This window comes from Leptidea sinapis, chromosome 46 (genome assembly GCF_905404315.1).
Source record: "Leptidea sinapis chromosome 46, ilLepSina1.1, whole genome shotgun sequence".
Taxonomy (NCBI): domain Eukaryota; kingdom Metazoa; phylum Arthropoda; class Insecta; order Lepidoptera; family Pieridae; genus Leptidea; species Leptidea sinapis.
Window position 1 is genome coordinate 4,946,254 of NC_066310.1, and position 20,227 is coordinate 4,966,480.

Here is a 20,227-nt window from a genome sequence, read left to right on the forward strand (position 1 = left end):
TAAAAACAACTCTCAGGTGTTTTATAAGACGTCTCAGTTGTTATTAATCGCAGCGGCATAAATGCTCACAAACTCCCTGCCATCCAGCAAAATCACAGCATAAGATCCGTTGACCCATTTAAGTACCAGCGCTTTAATTTCCTATACATATATTGAGACGTGTTCATATAACTGTTGCCTATAAACCAAGTGGAACAAACATGTACAAGCCACCAGCATTAAATGAACTAGCTTGACTTTGAGAACGATCGGCACAAGTCGCATCACCTCATCAGCTACAACCCCTGCATCTTATGGATAGAGAGTCAAATTTAAATAAATAATATATAAATTTGTATTAATTAATTCATTTATTTGTATACTAATACTTAATTCAAGTTATTGATGAAGTAGGTTTATTGAAAGTAATCTTAAATTATAAAAACAGATCCATTGTACATTGCTTTAAATTCTTTAACAGCTTTATTTAATGTCCGTACAATTTCACTTTGTGTTTTTGTACTTAACTTTAAAACACTTCCGATAATGATATCGTTTAACAGTTTCCTTGTTTCGTCATTAATAAATAATTTATAATTAAGTGCATAATTGTTTAAGTCCTGTATATAATCATCGAAGATAATTTTTTCCCTCAAAGTAAAAGCTTCGGCGATTGCATTGAAAAAATCATCTCTAGTAACCCAGTTTTTTTCAAGGTAACTTCTTAGACTTTGTAATTCATCCTTAATTTCTTCTGGATACATTTCTGAGAGTCTTCTCGAATATCTACCTAATTTCTTGGCATATGGATATCGAGACTTTTTTAATTGCTTATATAAAATCTTGCAATATTTCTTTATTTTTTTCCCGGGAAATAAACCAAGTATATCCAAATATTGTTTGATAAATGTCGGAAAAATTTCATTTGTTCGCAAAATTTCTGGCTCTTGCTTTATATTGTTATTGGATTTTAGATTTATCATATCATTCTCAATAGAAACAACAATGACTGTAGCAATAATAAAACATATAGAGATTAATGAATGTTGGAAATACATTCCAGCTGCTTAACTATTAGAAAGTTTATGATTTTTGCCTATGCTATTCAATTAAATTTTCTTATCGTCTTTATGTCGGTCCTGCATGTATTCAATTACAGCCAGTTTAAAAAGGTATTCAATAATTTTTCTGGTTTCATCATCTTGCTTAGTAATTGTACGGAATATTAAATCTCTAAATATTTTTTTTGTTGGCAAATAAATATGACGCTTATGCTTATATCCATACTTTTTCATTTCAAATATGTAATCATCTAATTTATTGTCCCTATAAATATCAAACAATCCGTTTAGAGTTACAAATAAATCGTGTCTTCGAGGTTTTTCATTCGTGATAAAGTTGAGAAATTGCCTTACTTTTGTCTTTATTAGTCGACCAGAAAACATGGATAATTTCAATAGTAATCTAGAAAATCGCTTCACAATAAGTTTCATTGAATCTTCTAAGCCTGAGCCTTTCAAACTCTTTCCAAGGGCTTCAATAAATCCAGGAATACGGGAGTTATGAAAGTCTTCAAGTAAAGCCTCACATATATTAATAATAAAATTGAAAAGTGGACCTCTGGGTCCTTTCGGTTTGGTCGTTGTTGTTGCAGCCGTAATCGGGCGAAATATAAATTCACGATCGACATATTGAATATCTGTTTCTTCGTCGATAAGTTTAATCTGCTCACTCTCACCTGATCGTTGTCCACATATTACACACAAAAAGCAATAAAATATAACACATTTAACAGAAAAGTTCATCATTCACATTTGAACATTAATTTTCTTCATAAGATTCTTGTACGAAAGCCAATCTCGGATGTTCTTTCCAATCTGAAAGAAAGTTTAATTAATATTAAGCATACATTTGAGTTTTTTATGGATAACAATATTTAGTCACATTACCTGCCACGTGAGAATCGTTGTAAGAGCAGACGTTAGTGAACTATTGAATGCATTCGATAAACATCCAAACAGCATTGCTTCAAACGTTATTAAGGTCCACTCTTCACCCCACCTATTGAAATATAAGCAGATTACTTTTCAGCAATATACTATTATACGTAGTAACAATATTATATATACTATTAGTAGTATTACTTAGATGAACGATTATTTTCCGCTGCGCTCCAACTAGATACCGCACTACCTTAGAGCAAAAGCTTTTTTATTACGGCAACTATTAGATGCTGGTATGTGTGGCATCTTGACTCTCAATGTCATCTTTCATAGTTTGTAAAATACGCTTCGTGTTATTTTACATTGAAATAAATAAAATACAAAAATCTTACTGGTGTTTTTGATCCCAATGTCTTTCTTACTTCGTGTAGTATTATTTTTACAAAGTTTTACTACGCAACCCGGCATTTTAGTTTCATTTACTTATAAGCAAAGTTTAACAGAACATGTGGCACGTCAACGTCACACATTGTTCGTGACTGGCTCGAGAACGACACCTTCGGCGTAGTATTAGTTGCCGCACTTTTCGACTACGCATGCGGTATCTAGTTGGAGCGTAGCGGAGATTAATCCTTAATCTTAGTAAGTATTATAATATACTATTTTAGTATTATTATACAAAAATTTATATATAGTGTGTGACTGTAATATTTTTGTAATGGAGGCGATGCTACAATGGTCTCTTTAGTTATTATGTTTCAAGTTAATAAGAAAATTTACTCTTTTTCTTATGTGAATCCAGGATTATAATATTTACTATTTCATGAACATTTAATTTTAGACTAAAGTAATGTCAAGGTGGTCCAAGTTTTGCAGAATTCATAGACTATCAAAACGATTTCTAAACGAATATTAAAACAAAATAAAAATTAAAGTCACACTAGATATTGTGATAGTGAGTTATCTTGTTTAATTAATCCCCGGAAGTTCTCTTCAACCTCAAGTTTCGTGTTAACAACTCCATTTCCCCTGGGTTTCGCAATCTAGAGCGATTGCCTCTGCGGTCGTATGGAGGCCATTAATAGAACACAGAAATATTTGAAGCTGGTGCAAATTTTAGCGCTCTACAATGAGCAGGTCTACTTATGTGGTAGGGCACTCATGACTGATCTGGTGCGTCCACCATTAGTACAGGTTATGCCGAAGTACGTAATTTTTGTCGAATTGCATAAACTAATTAAAGGGTTCAAGCCCCACATCGTACAAAGGTTTCTTTATTACATTATATTGGGCGAAAAGTCCACAGCTAATGTGGAGGTTTGTGCCTCCTGCTCTGTTTGCCCCGAGTCAGCACATGTTTGCGCTCTCCAAAATACGCGGGGCAGCCTGGGCATCCACTATCAGGTACAGGTCCTAATCGTGGACGCCCAGGAACGGATTCTCCAGGACTACAAAGCCTGGTACCGTCCGTATATTTTTAATCCGTGCTGCCATTTGTATTCTGCCGCCTATTTCACGCCGGTTTCAAGAGAGAGAGTGGTAGTTCTCCGGGCGTGACGGCCTAATTTGATTGTGTCCGTTAGGAGTTAGGACCCAACATGGCACTACCACTCCAGAAAACTATTACTTTTTTCTTTCAATTATTATTGTGATATTAATGTGTTATTTTTGAAAAAAAGTTTTACTTGCATCGTGGTTTCATAAAACCACACAATTGGTTTTTAAACAAAACTAATTTGATATAAAAACTTTTCATCCATTAAGAAGATGATGAAGCTCGTTTCGTATGCGGTTACTTTCCAAAAAGCCAAATTTCAAATAAGCACAGGGAGTGATTCTTTGACAACGTTCTTTGCCTTTGCCTTGCTGGCTTTTGAAGTTTAGAACAGATATTATGCTTTAAACTCTGATTCCACATAGCGTCTGTGCGACGCAAGGAGGTTCGTTTGAATTGTAGCGTTTGTATGTTTTGTCGTTCATCTATGGTTATTAATCCCGCAAAACCTCGCATCCCGAAGTATTTCATACCTAACTAATTATCATAATTGCGATTACTTAGCCAGTGGGTTGCTCCTTTGCACAGGACGCCGGCTAGATTATAGGTATTACAACGGCGCGTATTTCTGCCGTGAAGCAGTAAAGTGTAAGCATTACTGTGTTTCGGTCTGAAGGGCGCCATAGCTATTCAAATTACTTGGCAAATGAGACTTAACATCTTATGTCTCAAGGTGACGGGCGCAGTTGTAGTGCCGCATAGAATTTTTGGTTTCTTCAAGAGTCCTCAGCGGCACTGCATTGTAATGGGCCGGGCGTATCAATTACCATCAGCTGAAAGTCCTGCTCTCGACCCTTATTATCATAAAAAAAATACTTGCGAGATCTTACCAAGTAACATCAAAACATGATGGAGTGCTGCTGGCGTCATACAACATCCAGCTCGTGTTTGAACCCTCTGTGTTCATTAACTCTATGTTAAGAAGTGTTTCTGCTAAGCTTCTTTCTCTTGCAACCCAATTCAGTCCATCTAGGGCCTGAAGTAAATAATAGCGTTAAGCATCATATCAAGCATGAGAAGCAATAACTGATTAAATATGAAGGACCTACTCACATCTCTCTTATAACAAGTTAGGTTCAAGATGTATAAATGAAATTACTATATTTCATATATTATTTTTATAAGTCGTTGCGAACGAGTATGAGGTTAACTTGCTGAGGTGGTCGTTCCCATCAATGGAAATCTAGCTTTAAGTTAATTTTTATCGCCGATTTTCAACACACACCACTCGCGTTTCATATGGTGCCCTATACCCTATAAGCCCATTTTCAAAATCTGTGTCGATGCATAATCTGAAACTCGTTTCAGAACTTATTGAGATGATCTTTCCAGTTCCAAAAAAAATTAATAGAATATACCATGAAATTACTAAAATTTCCGAGACGGTATACCTATATTTTATTAAATCACCTTCCCTCTCCATTAATCGGTGTAGGTAGGGTACCGACTAGTTTCGGACCAATCACAGGTTCTTTATCGGGAGTGTTGTGACTTCGCGGTCGCGTCCCGTCTAGCACTGCGAATTTGCGCTCGTAGTGCGCGGCTTAACAGAGCAGGGGGCGATGGGTTGACGTTGACAAATAATTAAACAAGCAAATAGTGGCGATTTTAATAAACATAGAACTTACCCTCTCTATAAAAGCTGCAATAAACTTTGAAAGAATAACTTTATTCGAAACAGGATCGTCTTGATGGTGTAAAGCTTAAAAAGAAAATATTACATCGGTTAAAAAATATACTTATAAATTCAGGCATCCCAACTATAGATAGGTAAATTTACTTACTATGCTGCGTGTTTGATAATTTTTTGTACGCATCTCTGTAAAACAAATTAAATAGATTAATCTATATATATAAAAATGAATTGCTGTTCGTTAGTCTCGCTAAAACTCGAGAACGGCTTGGCTAATTTTGGTCTTGAATTATTTATGGAAGTCCAGAGAAGGTTTAAAAGGTGACTAAATATGAAAATGCTGCTAAATTAAATAAAAACAACAAATTTGTTTTTCCTTTGATGTGTCCATGCATAATTTCTATGAGAGAATTTATTGACGCACAGTTTGACAGTTCTGCTGTGAAACAATTTCATTACACAGGCATCAGCAGGGTGCATATTTTACGAAGTAATTTTTGATGTTATGATATATTATTGACAAATTCATATAAAAATATTATTTTATTTATTATAATATATAGAACAACGTTTGTCGGGTCAGCTAGTTATTAATAAATATCTAATGATAATAATCGACTCTTCTAAAATATTGTGGAAGGTAATTCATTATTCAACCTACTACAACCTAATTATCTATAACGCCTCAATATCATATGAACTAATGTATAACAAAATGGTTTATTCTTTTTATTCGATTTCGATAAGAGATTCTCAATTCGCCGGGAAATGTCAAACAATAATTTAACTTCATTTGTATAACTTGTACTTATTAACACCTCGCACGATCTTGACAGTCGGCTTGCGCGGGCAGTAGCGATAGCATAGTTTGTTTAGTCGTTAAATTGTTAAATTAAAACGTTAATTATTATATCACGTAATAGTAAACTGGTAAAAAAACGAGAAATTAAAATGGAAACAAAAACTTTTTTGCACACGCAACATTTGAGATAGGTGTCATGTTGATTCGCCCGAGTAGTAATAATTATTTTCATCAGAAACATTTATTTCTTTCTTCTTATTAGTATTATTCTATACTATTCTATATTCTATATAAGAGGTAACGTTACCAGCTAATTGAACATCTTACCTGCAGTTTGCGACTTAAATTCTGCTTATTAGATATCTATATATCAGTTCAGCCGGAAGTAGTCCACTGCTGGACAAAGACCTCCCGCAAAGATCTCCACGCGCGATGATGAGCCTTGCCCACTGCCACTTCAGTTTCGCAATCATTTGGACTATGTCAGTGACTTTGGTTCTCCTACGCATCTTCTCATTTCTGATTCGATATTGTAGGCCTAGATCTTGACCCATGACGTATCGGCCACGGAAATACTGCACAAGGAAGCTCATTCCACAGCTTTGTAGTACGCGGAAGAAAGCTTCTTGAAAACCGCACTGTTTAGGACCGTCAGACATCCAGATGGGGATGATATCCTAATTTGTGGCGTGTCGTGCGAGGGTATAATTCGGCAGCTGCAATCGATAGAAGACACACAATGAAGTGACGTATCTATGTATCGCCAGGTAATCAAGCCCTTCACTCAACACTGGGTCCCCGACAATTCGAGCTGAACTGCGTTGCACGCCGTCAAATGGTTCGAGCTGATACTGGGGTGCGCCAGACCAGAGTTTAACATAATTTTTTAATAAGAGTTTAATAGTAACAAAATATTTTTATTGGTTATAAATATTAAATAAATATTAATAACTTCTTTAATACAATATTAGTCTTTCTACCAACATAATATAATAGCGTGAAAAACTATATGCGAACAATAATAAGTATACACATACTTAAAAAAAAAAAAATTTACCTAAACTGAGCTGCACACACAATGCGACAAAATGTGAGAGAACCTGAAAATTTTCCGAGTCCATCTAATTCATCCCTGCAAGTGTAGAGAAAGAGAGGTTAAAAAATAATTTAAAACACCTTAATATTTACTGCTTAGTAAACCCACATGATATGAACACGCGGAATAATTTGTGTAAGAACTTACAATATGCCATGATTTTGAGCGATGTGATTGGTTAATTACTATCGGGCCATTATGCCACAGAAAGTGCGGACCTCGTAGTTTTTATCGTCGGTCTAATCTCTTTAAATACCAGTTCTACTCTACAGTTCTACCATAATCACACATCATCAGCTTACCCATATTCTGTCCAACGTCTTTAAAAATACAATCAATCGTGTGGTCTAGACCACACGATAGAAGTAAAACAAAATATTTATTTATAAAATTGTTCAAGAACGAAATGAAATGAAATATCAATAAATCAGAATACATTTCGCGCAATGCTTGCGTTTGTTCGTAATGCCCTCGTCACGCATTCACCAGCTCACTCCTCAAGTCAAGAAATCATCGTTCGCGTCACATAGCGTTCGTTCGTAACGCTCTCGTCACGCATTCACCAGCTCACTCCCCAAGTCAAGAAATCATCGTTCGCGTCACATAGCGTTCGTTCGTAACGCTCTCGTCACGCATTCACCAGCTCACTCCCCAAGTCAAGCAATCATCGTTCACGTCACATAGCGTTCGTTCGTAACGCTCTCGTCACGCATTCACCAGCTCACTCCCCAAGTCAAGCAATCATCGTTCACGTCACATAGCGTTCGTTCGTAACGCTCTCGTCACGCATTCACCAGCTCACTCCCCAAGTCAAGCAATCATCGTTCACGTCACATAGCGTTCGTTCGTAACGCTCTCGTCACGCATTCACCAGCTCACTCCCCAAGTCAAGCAATCATCGTTCACGTCACATAGCGTTCGTCCGTAACGCTCTCGTCACGCATTCACCAGCTCACTCCCCAAGTCAAGCAATCATCGTTCACGTCACATAGCGTTCGTTCGTAACGCTCTCGTCACGCATTCACCAGCTCACTCCCCAAGTCAAGCAATCATCGTTCACGTCACATAGCGTTCGTTCGTAACGCTCTCGTCACGCATTCACCAGCTCACTCCCCAAGTCAAGCAATCATCGTTCACGTCACATAGCGTTCGTTCGTAACGCTCTCGTCACGCATTCACCAGCTCACTCCCCAAGTCAAGCAATCATCGTTCACGTCACATAGCGTTCGTTCGTAACGCTCTCGTCACGCATTCACCAGCTCACTCCCCAAGTCAAGCAATCATCGTTCACGTCACATAGCGTTCGTTCGTAACGCTCTCGTCACGCATTCACCAGCTCACTCCCCAAGTCAAGCAATCATCGTTCACGTCACATAGCGTTCGTTCGTAACGCTCTCGTCACGCATTCACCAGCTCACTCCCCAAGTCAAGAAATCCTCGTTCACGTCACATAGCGTTCGTTCGTAACGCTCTCGTCACGCATTCACCAGCTCACTCCCCAAGTCAAGCAATCATCGTTCACGTCACATAGCGTTCGTTCGTAACGCTCTCGTCACGCATTCACCAGCTCACTCCCCAAGTCAAGCAATCATCGTTCACGTCACATAGCGTTCGTTCGTAACGCTCTCGTCACGCATTCACCAGCTCACTCCCCAAGTCAAGAAATCCTCGTTCACGTCACATAGCGTTCGTTCGTAACGCTCTCGTCACGCATTCACAGCTTACTCCACAAGTTAAGAAATCACCATTCGCGTAACATAGCGTTCGTTCGTAATGCCCTCGACACGCATTCACCAGCTCACTCCTCAAGTCAAGAAATCACCGTTCGCGTAACACTAGCGTTCATTCGTAACGATCCCGTCACGCATTCACCAGCTTATTCCCCAAGTCAAGAAATCACCGTTAGCGTAACGCTAGCGTTCGTTCGTAACGCTTTCGTGAAACAAAAATATATCAAAAACTTACCTGCCGTGTACATAGTGCGCGTAATATTCTTCCTGAAAGACGAGCAGTGACATATTGACGCCAGTACATATTTTTGAAATCTTTTCAGTAGGATTATATCCAAATATTTTATATTTTATCCAATTAATGACAAACAGTGCACCATATGAAGACCACCACACAATTGCGTCGTATGCCCAGTAGTATCCTCGACTCTTCGGAATATATACACGCCATCCGCCTAAGATCTGTAGGTAATAATGTATAATTTTTGGAGAATTAAATTTATTCAAACAAAACAAATCTTATAACTATATTTACAATACTATGACTATATAAAATTAAAACAATCAAGGAAGCGTACCAAGAATACTGGCAGCATTTCCGCGTTGGATAGCTAGGCTGATCCAGCACTTGGGTTTTCAGGAGCCTTATTGAGGTTCGAAGATAGTACTTTGTACATGATCCGCGCCTCTCGGCCCCACGGGCCAAGTGTCTCGACACCAAACAGCACAAAGATCTATGACTCACTGAGACCGACATATTTGCGACGCTTGCTGTCTTCGGCAGTCGAAGCAGCAGCCCCAGCAACAACTAACGTAACATGGATATGAGAAGGAGCCAGAGTGTCGACGCAAGTCGCGCCCCACACCAGCGCCCTTCCTCGTGCCCAAGCCACCAGCGTCATTCCATCAGGACGCTTGCCATCGCGGCGGGAAATACCATTTGGCTCTAAAACATCTAGTATATTAAGAGCGGCAAATGCACTGTAGATGACTTCATTAATGCTGGCGTGACGACTCATACGGCCTGCCGATCTTAAGCAGGATAACCTAACCTAACTATCTACCTGATCACCACGTCTACATTTAGGGAATTGAATTGAATTCAATTTATTAACGAATATGAACAGGCTTTCGTTTCGTTTTTAACTTAACCTTCGTTTTTAACCGACATCAAAAAAGGAGGAGGTTCTCAATTCATCGGTATTTTTTTGTTATGTTTGTTACCTCAAAACTTTCGAACCGATTTTGATAATTCTTTTTTTATTTGAAAGCTGGTTCTTACCAAGTGGTCCCATTGTAATTTGGTCCAGATCTGACAGTGGAATCCATGAGAAAAGCATAAAAGTCCTAAATTTTAATATACATACGTATAGCAAAGTGGATGATAAATTTATGAATAACTCAATATCGCGCCAACCGATTTCGATGATTCCAAAAATGACAATAATCGTAACTAGAATAACATTAATTAATTAGATTGTATAAAAATACGCAATTATTTTTATACTTTTTGGTGCACTTTTTATCTATTGTTTTGGAATAGTGTTTTTGAAGGCGGTTGTTTTTTCCTTAAATTTTTTTTTGTATATGGACAAGCCCTGAAAAATATCTCTTACTTGTAGCAGTAGGAGAGTCATCACTACGGTCATTGGTGGCGACACTCGACGTCTTGTCTGCATCGCCAACCACTCCTTAGACAACAGCACGGACCTCCAGTTCAAACTGTTAGCTCTTGATGTTGCTTCACCTAAAAATGTGGAGTAAAGTACATTCTTGTGTTTTTGTATTTTGTTGATATCCATATTGTTGAAATTATAATTTTAATGGCGGCCGTCTTGGATTTAAAAAAAATCAGCATTTACTACACACGACACTAGGCGACAGAATTGCCATCTAAAGTTCTAATATTTAACTACTAAACGAATACATCAACCAATAGCGTGTATTATTTCTCGATCTCCCTTACTCTCTCTCCATCTTTCTCACTAGCTCTCTCCCACCTCTCGCTCCATGGCACTGTGCGTGATGTGACGTTCGCTCTATCTCACTCTTTCTCTCGATCTTTTTCACTCGTTTGCTCCCTATTCTCGCTCCATGGCTTTGTGCTTCATGCTACGTTCGCCCTTTCTCACTCTCTCTCGATCGGTCTCAATCGCTCTTTCCTTCTTCTTCGACAAAAACGCTGCACATCTTCGTGACGCTAATATTATTATTATTGCGTTTCATCCGTAAAAATTTTACCCTCGTGCGGGAAATGCTCAAAAATGAATAAAAGGATTTGATTTGAAATATTAACAATGATAAAATTTTTGTTTCTTCTGAACACACACTTTGTTAGCAAAAGTGTGTGTACACACAACAGAACATTTATAATATTTCTTTATTAATTTTAAACTTAATGTATCATTTGTGATTGCAAGTTGCGAACAAATATTTAATCTGTGAAGCGTTCATTTGACGTCATGATATCTCATCGTCTCCCGTAATTTAGTACCTGAAGCAGTTGAGTCCATTTCCGACCAGTCAACAAAAAATACATCGTGCTGACATTGATTCCAGTTCATCCAAAGAATTCGTACGCTCTGCGAGAAACAAGTAAATATATATACATAATTATTCATAGTTATAGTACATATAATCACAATAAAAAGCATTGTAAATATTGTTAAAAGTCTAGATTATGGAGTAGTCTCCGCTGCGCTACAACTAGATACCGCACTACTACAGCTTTTACACTACAGCTACAATAGCTTTTTTACTGCTGCAATTTTTATATTCAAGTGTGTATTGGCTATTTGTAAATATGCTTGTGTGCGTGGCATCTTAGCACTCAATTGGCATCTTTCAATGTTTTGTAACTTATATACGATTCGCGTTATTTTACATTGAAATTAATAAAATACAAATAAGTACTTATTGGTAGTATGTGGTCCCAGTCTCTTTCTTATTTCTTGTAGTATTATTTTTACAATGTTTTACTACCCGGCATTTAAGTTCCAATTATCATTAGCAAAGTTTGACAGAGCATGTGGCACGTCAACGTCACACATTGTTCGCCACGAGACCACACGAGATTGGCTCGAGTACGCCTACTGGCATAGTATTTAGTAGCCGCATTTAACGACTATGCCTGCGCTATCTAGTTGGAGCGCAGCGGAGACCAATCATTAATCTAAGGTTAAAAGTCCCTAATGTTTAATAATCAGATAATACTTTTACTCTATGAAAGCATTCCGACAAATCAATGTTCATACCTTCAAAACAACCACAGTATATAAAATACTTCTCAGAACGTCTTCTTCCGTTTGGGACAGAGACAGAGTCATTCCAAGAGTACCGGCTTCAGCTCCAAGGGCATGGACTGTTGATATCAAAGCTCCCTGCAGTAGGATATTAGCTTAGTGAAAATAATTATATCATTTAAATTCTACAGAAACGGATTAAGGATAAGGATCATTGAGAGCAAAATTTAAAGAAATAAATCTTAATTGGTGCTTCTCAACTTAGCCTTGATAATGTTATGTATGTACATAGGCCCAGTATTATTGGTGTTTACCGGGACAGAATAGCCACTTCATTTCTTCAGCAAAAAATCAGTACTGGTGTACTGTTATACTTCCATTAATATCAGATTTATTTGCTTAGTCAGATTCTTACACGGATCGGCGAAAGAAAAAAAATTTACCATGCATGGTCATGCATGAGTGAAATCGACTATTTGTCGTATCACCGGTCTACGACAACACTCTCCTGAATGCCTTGCCTAGCATCGGAATATGGATCTTGAAATCTAAAATGATTTCCAAACTCTGCGGTCATCTAGCTGGGTGGTCAAGCTGGCTCTCAAAAATAGAGCACGGCAATACTTCAAGGCACACATTCTGGTGCTCTACAAAGAGCAGGTCCATCCACATATTGAGTCTTGATCTTATCTCTGGTCTAGTGCGACCCAGCATGAGTTTAAACTGTTGACCGCGTGCAAAGCAGAGCTATTCCACTGGCAGGGAATGTATTATTTAAGCACGGCTATATCAAGGCGTTCCGTAGAGACGTCGCTTCATGGTGTATTCTCTACCACATCTATCACGGGCAGTGATCTTAAAAGCTGTTTGACCTGATTCCTGCCACCGAATTCTGCCTTCGCACGACACGCCACAAACTAGGATACCATCACCACCATCTGGATGTACGGCGTTTTCTACAGTGCGGTTTTCAAGGAACTTTCTTCCACGTACGACAAAACTGGAATGAGCTTCCTTGCACGGTGTTTAAGGGACAATACTCATGTGATTCCTCGAGTCTTGCAAAATAATGTAGGTGGTAGTCATCACGTAACACCATGACCGTACGCTCGTTTGTGTTCCTCTTCCATATAAAAGGGAAATTCAAATATTTTTATTCAAAATAGGATATAAATTCTCTCATTGAATGTCAAAAACTACCCCCCATACCAAATGAAATGGCCTCAGATCTGAGAACAACGGGCACAACAAACTCAGCGGGCTTCTATTTAACCGACTTCAAAAACAGAGGACGTACTCAATTCGTCGGTATTTTTTTTTATGTTTGTTACCTCAAAACTTTCGACTGGGTGAACCGATTTTGATAATTCTTTTTTTAATTTCATATTTTAGAATTTTATCTATTATTTTGGAATAGTATTTTTGAAGTCGTTTGTTTTATTGTTATTTTTTTTTATTTAAAAACATAGTAACAATGTAAAATCGTACAATAAATTTATTAATTAATAGCCTGTCACACTATTCCAATCACCGGTCAGAAAGTCATTTATTTTATAGTAACCACACAAATGTTTCTTAAGAATTCTTTTGAATTTCGTAATACATTTGTTTTGAATATTATCTTTTGTTGTAAAAGCATATACAACGCCCCATAAAAGTCCATCGTTCGCCATTGTTATTTATATGTGGAATTACGTTATAAATATAACTCACAAAATAGAGTCCATCTGCAAACGCGCCACATAAGAGAGGAAAAAATGACGCCTGTAGACCGCCTCTCCGAACTACGCTACGCCACTGAACTAAAGCGTAGAGTGACATTACTATTACCAGTATACCACCGGATATCTGCAAAGTAAGCTAAGCATGTATTGATTATGGTACATTTATAATCCATTGTTTATTTTTAAGCATTCAGCATTTATATCACTTTTCTGCTCCCGACCTCGTTTGCGTCGAAAACTTAATAATTTCGGGATCTTGTAAGTAATTATCATGACGGGTACACACAATATATATTTTATTGCTTTGATGCCGATATTTCGATCCAACTGCATGAATCGTGGTCACGGCGGGATTGCGGAGGCGTAATGAAGCACTTTGACACATTGACACTTGACACTAATAGTAAATCAATCTGTCCAGTTGGCGCCTAGTTCGTTTTGGTCTTTAACTCCCTAATTTACAACACACACTACTGACAACGTCCATACTTTCGTCCAAATTTCGGGATCTATCTTTTTCTGTTATTCCTTGTATATGCTAATACAATATGAACCAGAAAATGTACAAAACAGATGTGTTACCAAATTCAACGGTAAACTCTAGAACATGGGTCAAAAAAAGCTCGTAAAAGCCGGCAACGCTCCCGTGACTCCTCTGGTGCTGCAAGAGAATGTGAGCGACGGTGATCACTTAACATAAGGTGACCTGTACGCTCCTTTACCCTCCCCTTCCATAGAAAAGTGCCTGCAATGATGCTTCTGTCAACGTTGTTGCGGTACCGGTCTCAGCGTCGTCCTCTGCAAGGAAGATTCCTACTGGTAGTGTGCTGATTCCTGATTTATTAGATACGCTTTATAAAATATTTTAAGGGAACGTTATAAATATTTTGTCGATGTCCTTTCTTCAGCTTCATCATCCAGTACTTGACTAGAACCTACTTCTAATCCCTGAAGTACTCCGGCTTCAGGCATCTCGTGAACCACAAAGAGAATCGTTTCAATCACATCAGAATTTGGTGGCTTGATGGAGAAATAAGCCTCGCTGGTTATATACAAGCGAAGTGATGCCGCCTTGGATTTTTCAATTCTGAAATTTGCTTTAATCTTATTCAAAATATTTATAGCAATGGAATGAAATGTATTTATTGCGTCGAATACAGTTTAAATTCGTAGCAGTGTTCTTCTATTCGGGTATTTTAAATTTGAATGCAAAAAGTTTACGTAAAATTAAAAAAGTCCTTAATACTATATAAAAATATTAATCAATTAAACATTTAAATACGAGTCAAGGAAATCGTTTATACATATTTGTAATTTTTTACTTTTTCTTCGTTTATCTAGCATATAAGATATTATAAAGATCAAAGTACATAATATAAACACTTACCGTACATAATATAAACCTTATAAGCCTGTATATTTAAGCTACTTGATTTTTTTAATTATTAAAACTTTCGTGAGACATTATTAACTTATTTATTAATACGGCTTAGATACATTGAGGAATAGCATAGTTGTTTTGTATGGTACCATAAATACTCGTAGTTTCGACCTTATTAAATATTTAAGTTTTAGGAAATACTACGTAATAAGAGACGGTTCTGCCTACGTAAAAATTGAAATCTAATTTACTACGAAACGTGCAGTGATTTGACTCTTATAAATAATACGTACCTAAAGGCGATTGGCGACGAAGTATAATCCGGCTACATTTGAAAACCAACATTTGCTTAGAACATAGTCGATTTTGGCTATCTCCGGATTTTTACAAGATTATAGCCGTCACTGTTAATATATCAATGCACGTTTCATGCAATCGAGTGAATCGCTCTTTTCATTGAGAATTTCGCTAGACCGGTTTTAAGTATACTTTAAAATCTAACGGCCTTACAAATAAACTTAGTATAAAGTATATATACTAAGTTTATTTGTAAGGCCGTTACATATACATAACTGATGATAAACAAAGAAAATGCAAATTTTTTACAATATCGTTGACAACACTGTCAATACAATGATAATTCTGAAGTTTTCCGAATGACAAGCTGCCTTGCAAATAAACGCGGGAAACATACGTGCGAACAAACCATTCGTAAGCAAAATGTCTATTTGCCAACATTTTACATATTCTTGGTTTATGCTTAGTTATAACTTTATGCCAATTTTATTTGTAAGGCCGTAAGAATACTGGCCAAAAATCAATGAAAGAAATGTAATAATTGGAATAGCAGTTGGTGGTTGTAAAAGAGTTTCCACAGTTAGATATACTAAATCACATCATAATATTTATGCGTAGTTTCGTAGACTGTGCTGTTCTGATTGATTAAAACTAAATCACTATTTATAGGCTGGTAACATCAATAATATAACATGTACCTTAGATATCATTTGGTTGAAACTGTCTATGTATCCAAATCTAAAAAAAAATGTTATGGTCTAAAGTGAACAAAATTTACGAATGATGTTTTCAAATTTCACTTGTGTATTAAGCCCAGAAGTGAGGGTTATCACTTTCAAAAAATCACAACTTGTTTAGTTTTTATATGGCGACATATCAAATCAATTTCCTAATATGAAAATATTGGTTGAGCAGGTTATCAACTGTAAAGTAGATCCTGTAGATGAAGCCACAAGACATACAAAATTTATCAAAGACACGTCACTCGACCGATTGGCTCAGTGGAAAGAGCGCTCGCACACAACGCGAAAGATCGCAGGTTCGAGTCCCGCATCGTTCATAAATATTGTTTTCAAATGTTATTTGTGAGTATCCAAAACTGATTATTCCCAAAAATCTGCTGGCAATAATCACTTCAGTAATAACTAACGTAGTGAAAAACTTTGAATAGAAATACTGAATTAATTAAAACATGCATCGAAAAAACATTAAACAAATACATATTTAAATACATATACTTACTGTGCATATCATACCTTACTGTGCATATCATACCACATGGCAGAATAACCAAAACGATGGAGTAGCGAAATATGTTAAAGAAGAACTCAGACATAAAGTCAAGGAAGTCATGCTATCTCAAGCATCATGTATGCAAGTAGACATATTGAATAATACAATCTTATGTATATATCGCTCCCCATCGTACACTAACACTGATACCTTTATAGAATCACTAAGTACCCATCTTGGTACATTAACAACTCATAAAAACATTGTACTAGCTGGCGATATAAATATTAATATTATTTATAAAGACACAGAATCTTCCCAACAGCATAGGAATAGATTGAACTACCTTAATATGCTGGCAACGCATGGGCTTCTCCCAGGACACACAATACCCACCAGAGATAAAACATGCTTAGATCATTTTATGTTAAAAATTAATAAAAAGAATGTTTCGGCAGATATAGCGATTCTCCATACTTCTATTACTGACCACTTTACGACCTTCTTACGTTTATCTAAACTTAAAATAAAATATAATGCTCATAAAATCAAAACAATCATAGATTATGATAAGGCCCTTAAATATCTAATAGATCAAAATTTACCTCAATTACTATTCTGTCATGATCCAAACCTACTGACTGATAAACTGATTAATATGTTAACAGAATCAATTTTAACTAACACCACCAATACAAGAATCCCAAACAATAAACGTACTTTAAAACCATGGATAACTTCGGGTATATTACGCTGCATAAAAAATAGAAACAAATTACAAAAAAAATGTCGTCAGGAACCGCACAACGTAATACTTATAATAACTTATACTAGATACCGAAATTATTGTAATAATTTAATAAAAAAGCTTAAAAGGAAATACGAAAGGGATCTTTTAGCTAACTCCATAAGCAATAATAAACTATTGTGGAAAAATATTAAATTAATTACATATTCTAATAATTCAAACTCAGAATTAATCAACATAAAAAATACTGCATCAGAGTCGGTGAATTTCATAAACGATTATTTTGTTAACATTGGTACACAACTGGCTCAACAAATTCCACCTTCTGTGCAATCCTTAAAGAATGACAATAATCAATCAATACCACATTCTATGATCTTACTGGAGGCAGACGTAGAGGAGATAAACAGAATTATAATTGGTCTTAAGTCGTCTAGTGCAGCGGGTTGGGATAACATACCTACGAGCTATTTGAAACACATACGTCATGAAGTTGTACATGTTATCACTCATCTAGCTAACTTATGTTTTGAAAAAGGTGTTTTTCCTGACCTCCTCAAGCGATCTATAATTACACCGATTCATAAAGGGGGGGATAAGGATGATATTAATAACTATAGACCTATATCTGTTTTACCGTGTATCTCAAAGATAATAGAAAAGCTACTGAATAATAGGTTGGTACAATTTTTAAATAAATTTAATATATTATCTCCATTCCAGTTTGGGTTTAGACGAGGTAAATCGACAGAGGATGCAGTAGCTTCTTTATCAACTTTAGTGACAGAGCAATTAGACAAAGGTAACAAATGTATTTCTGTATTCTTAGACCTTAAAAAAGCCTTTGATACCGTCTCAATACCAAACCTTATAGACAAACTAGAGAAGATCGGAATAAGAGGAACACAGCTTAAATTATTTAGAAGTTATCTCACTCACAGAACACAAAGAGTAAGGGTTGGTGAGAATGTAAGCGATGATGCGATAATATCTTTTGGGGTTCCTCAGGGCAGTGTTCTAGGTCCTACCCTTTTTTTAATTTATATAAATGACCTCTGCAACATGAATATAGAAGGTGCTCGTATACTATCTTACGCTGATGATACTGCTATTGTCTTTAGCGGAAGTTCTTGGAATGAGGTTCGAGAAAAAGCTGAATCAGGAATAATACATGTAGCTAATTGGTTACAAATGAATTTATTAACACTGAATACAGTTAAGTAAGTTCATAAGTGTGATAACATAATATATGGTAAAACTTGTGAACTTTCCTTATAGTGGGGCACTATAAGGAAAGTTGCCAGCACCAAATATTTAGGAATCGTGATTGATCAGCGATTATCTTGGTACCCACATCTTGACCAACTTACTAAGAGAATTCGGAAACTTACCTGGATTTTCAGAAGTTTAAGACACGTTGTTCCTGAAAATTCTTCAAATTCTACAAACACGCCTAAGCATCTTCTGAATAAAATAAATGTAGCGTTAGTCCAGTCTATACTCATATATTGTATACCTATCTGGGGAGGCGCAGCAAAATCCAAATTTTTAGAATTTGAAAGGGCGCAACGTGCTTTAATTAAAATTATGTATTTTAAAAAACGGCGTCATCCCACGCATAGCATCTATTCTGACAGTAACTTATTAACAGTTAGAAAGTTGTATATAGTACATACGGTACTAAAAATACATAAAACTATTCCTTATAATAATAGTACATTACTAAATAAGAGAATTAAACACACTGTTGCTCATGTACCTCACACCAAAACATCGTTTGCAAGTATACAGTGTGAAAAACGTGCGGCCTTACTGTATAATAAAATAAATAAACTAAACAATATATATGAAAAATCATACTATGAATGCAAGAAAATAATAATTGAGTGGATAAGGTCATTTAATTATGAAGACACAGAAAACCTACTTATAGTTACGTACTAAATCTTTAAGTTTTCTTTCAAAGTAACACACACACCCACACACACACACACTCACCAATACATACAATCACATACATACATACACACACCCACACACACACAGCACACTAAGTTTAGATTACAAATAAATAAATTTTTAGTATGTTATTATTGTTAGTAGATTTTTTTCCCTTAATTAATTATGTATATGTTAAGGTCAACTTATCTATTATTACACCTCATTATTATGTTTTTGCTATGGAAGAGCGGGGCCTCCTACTACAGGCAACTCTTTGCTTAAAAGGAGACCCCAACACTGATTGTATTTTGTTGTAATAAATAAATATTTGTTTGTACATATCAAACTTACCGCAACCGAAATAGTAGTTTGCTCAAATAAACAACATTAGTCATATTCGTGGACGTCGAAAGAGAATTATCAATGTAAAAGAATTTACGGAATTTCCCAGAGGGCCATATCCCTTTCTGAAACAAATGCCACAGTGACAACAATGAACTCTTGATTTATTTGGGTTTATTTATTACATCTGATTCGATAATAACTTTTGCGTAAGTTACCTTTTCGTCCGAAAATTGTAAGAAGAGATTGGTATTACCCATCATCATCAGCCGGAAGATGTCCACTGCTGGACAAAGGACTACCCCAAAGATCTCCACGACAATCGATCCTGAGCTGCAGTCATTCAACGTATTCCGGCGATATAGACTAGATCGTCGGTCCATCTTGTGGGAGGCCTACCAACACTGCGTCTTCCGGTACGTGGTCGCCATTCGAGCACTTTACTTCCCTAATTGCCATCTGTCCGTCGAACTAAATAGCCTGCCCACTGCCACTTCAGTTTTGCAATCATTTGGGCTATTTCGGCATCTTTGGTTCTTCAGTATGATCCAAATATTATTAATTCCATTTAAGATGCTTTC

At 36.5% G+C, this 20,227-nt stretch overlaps 1 protein-coding gene across 1 annotated transcript; it reads right to left on the reverse strand.

Annotated features, from left to right (window-relative positions):
• Nucleotides 1-368: 368 nt before the first annotated feature.
• On the reverse strand, nt 369-19,770 carry LOC126977967 (uncharacterized). The gene is made up of 12 exons (XM_050826685.1): nt 19,656-19,770; nt 14,644-14,791; nt 11,993-12,118; nt 11,233-11,320; nt 10,355-10,485; nt 8,974-9,200; nt 6,970-7,044; nt 5,262-5,296; nt 5,106-5,179; nt 4,308-4,453; nt 1,929-2,040; nt 369-1,856 (listed from the first exon to the last, which is right to left on the reverse strand). The coding sequence occupies exons 1-12, from the start codon at nt 19,697-19,699 to the stop codon at nt 1,788-1,790; spliced, it is 1,275 nt and encodes a 424-aa protein (XP_050682642.1). The 5' UTR covers nt 19,700-19,770; the 3' UTR covers nt 369-1,787.
• Nucleotides 19,771-20,227: the final 457 nt, after the last annotated feature.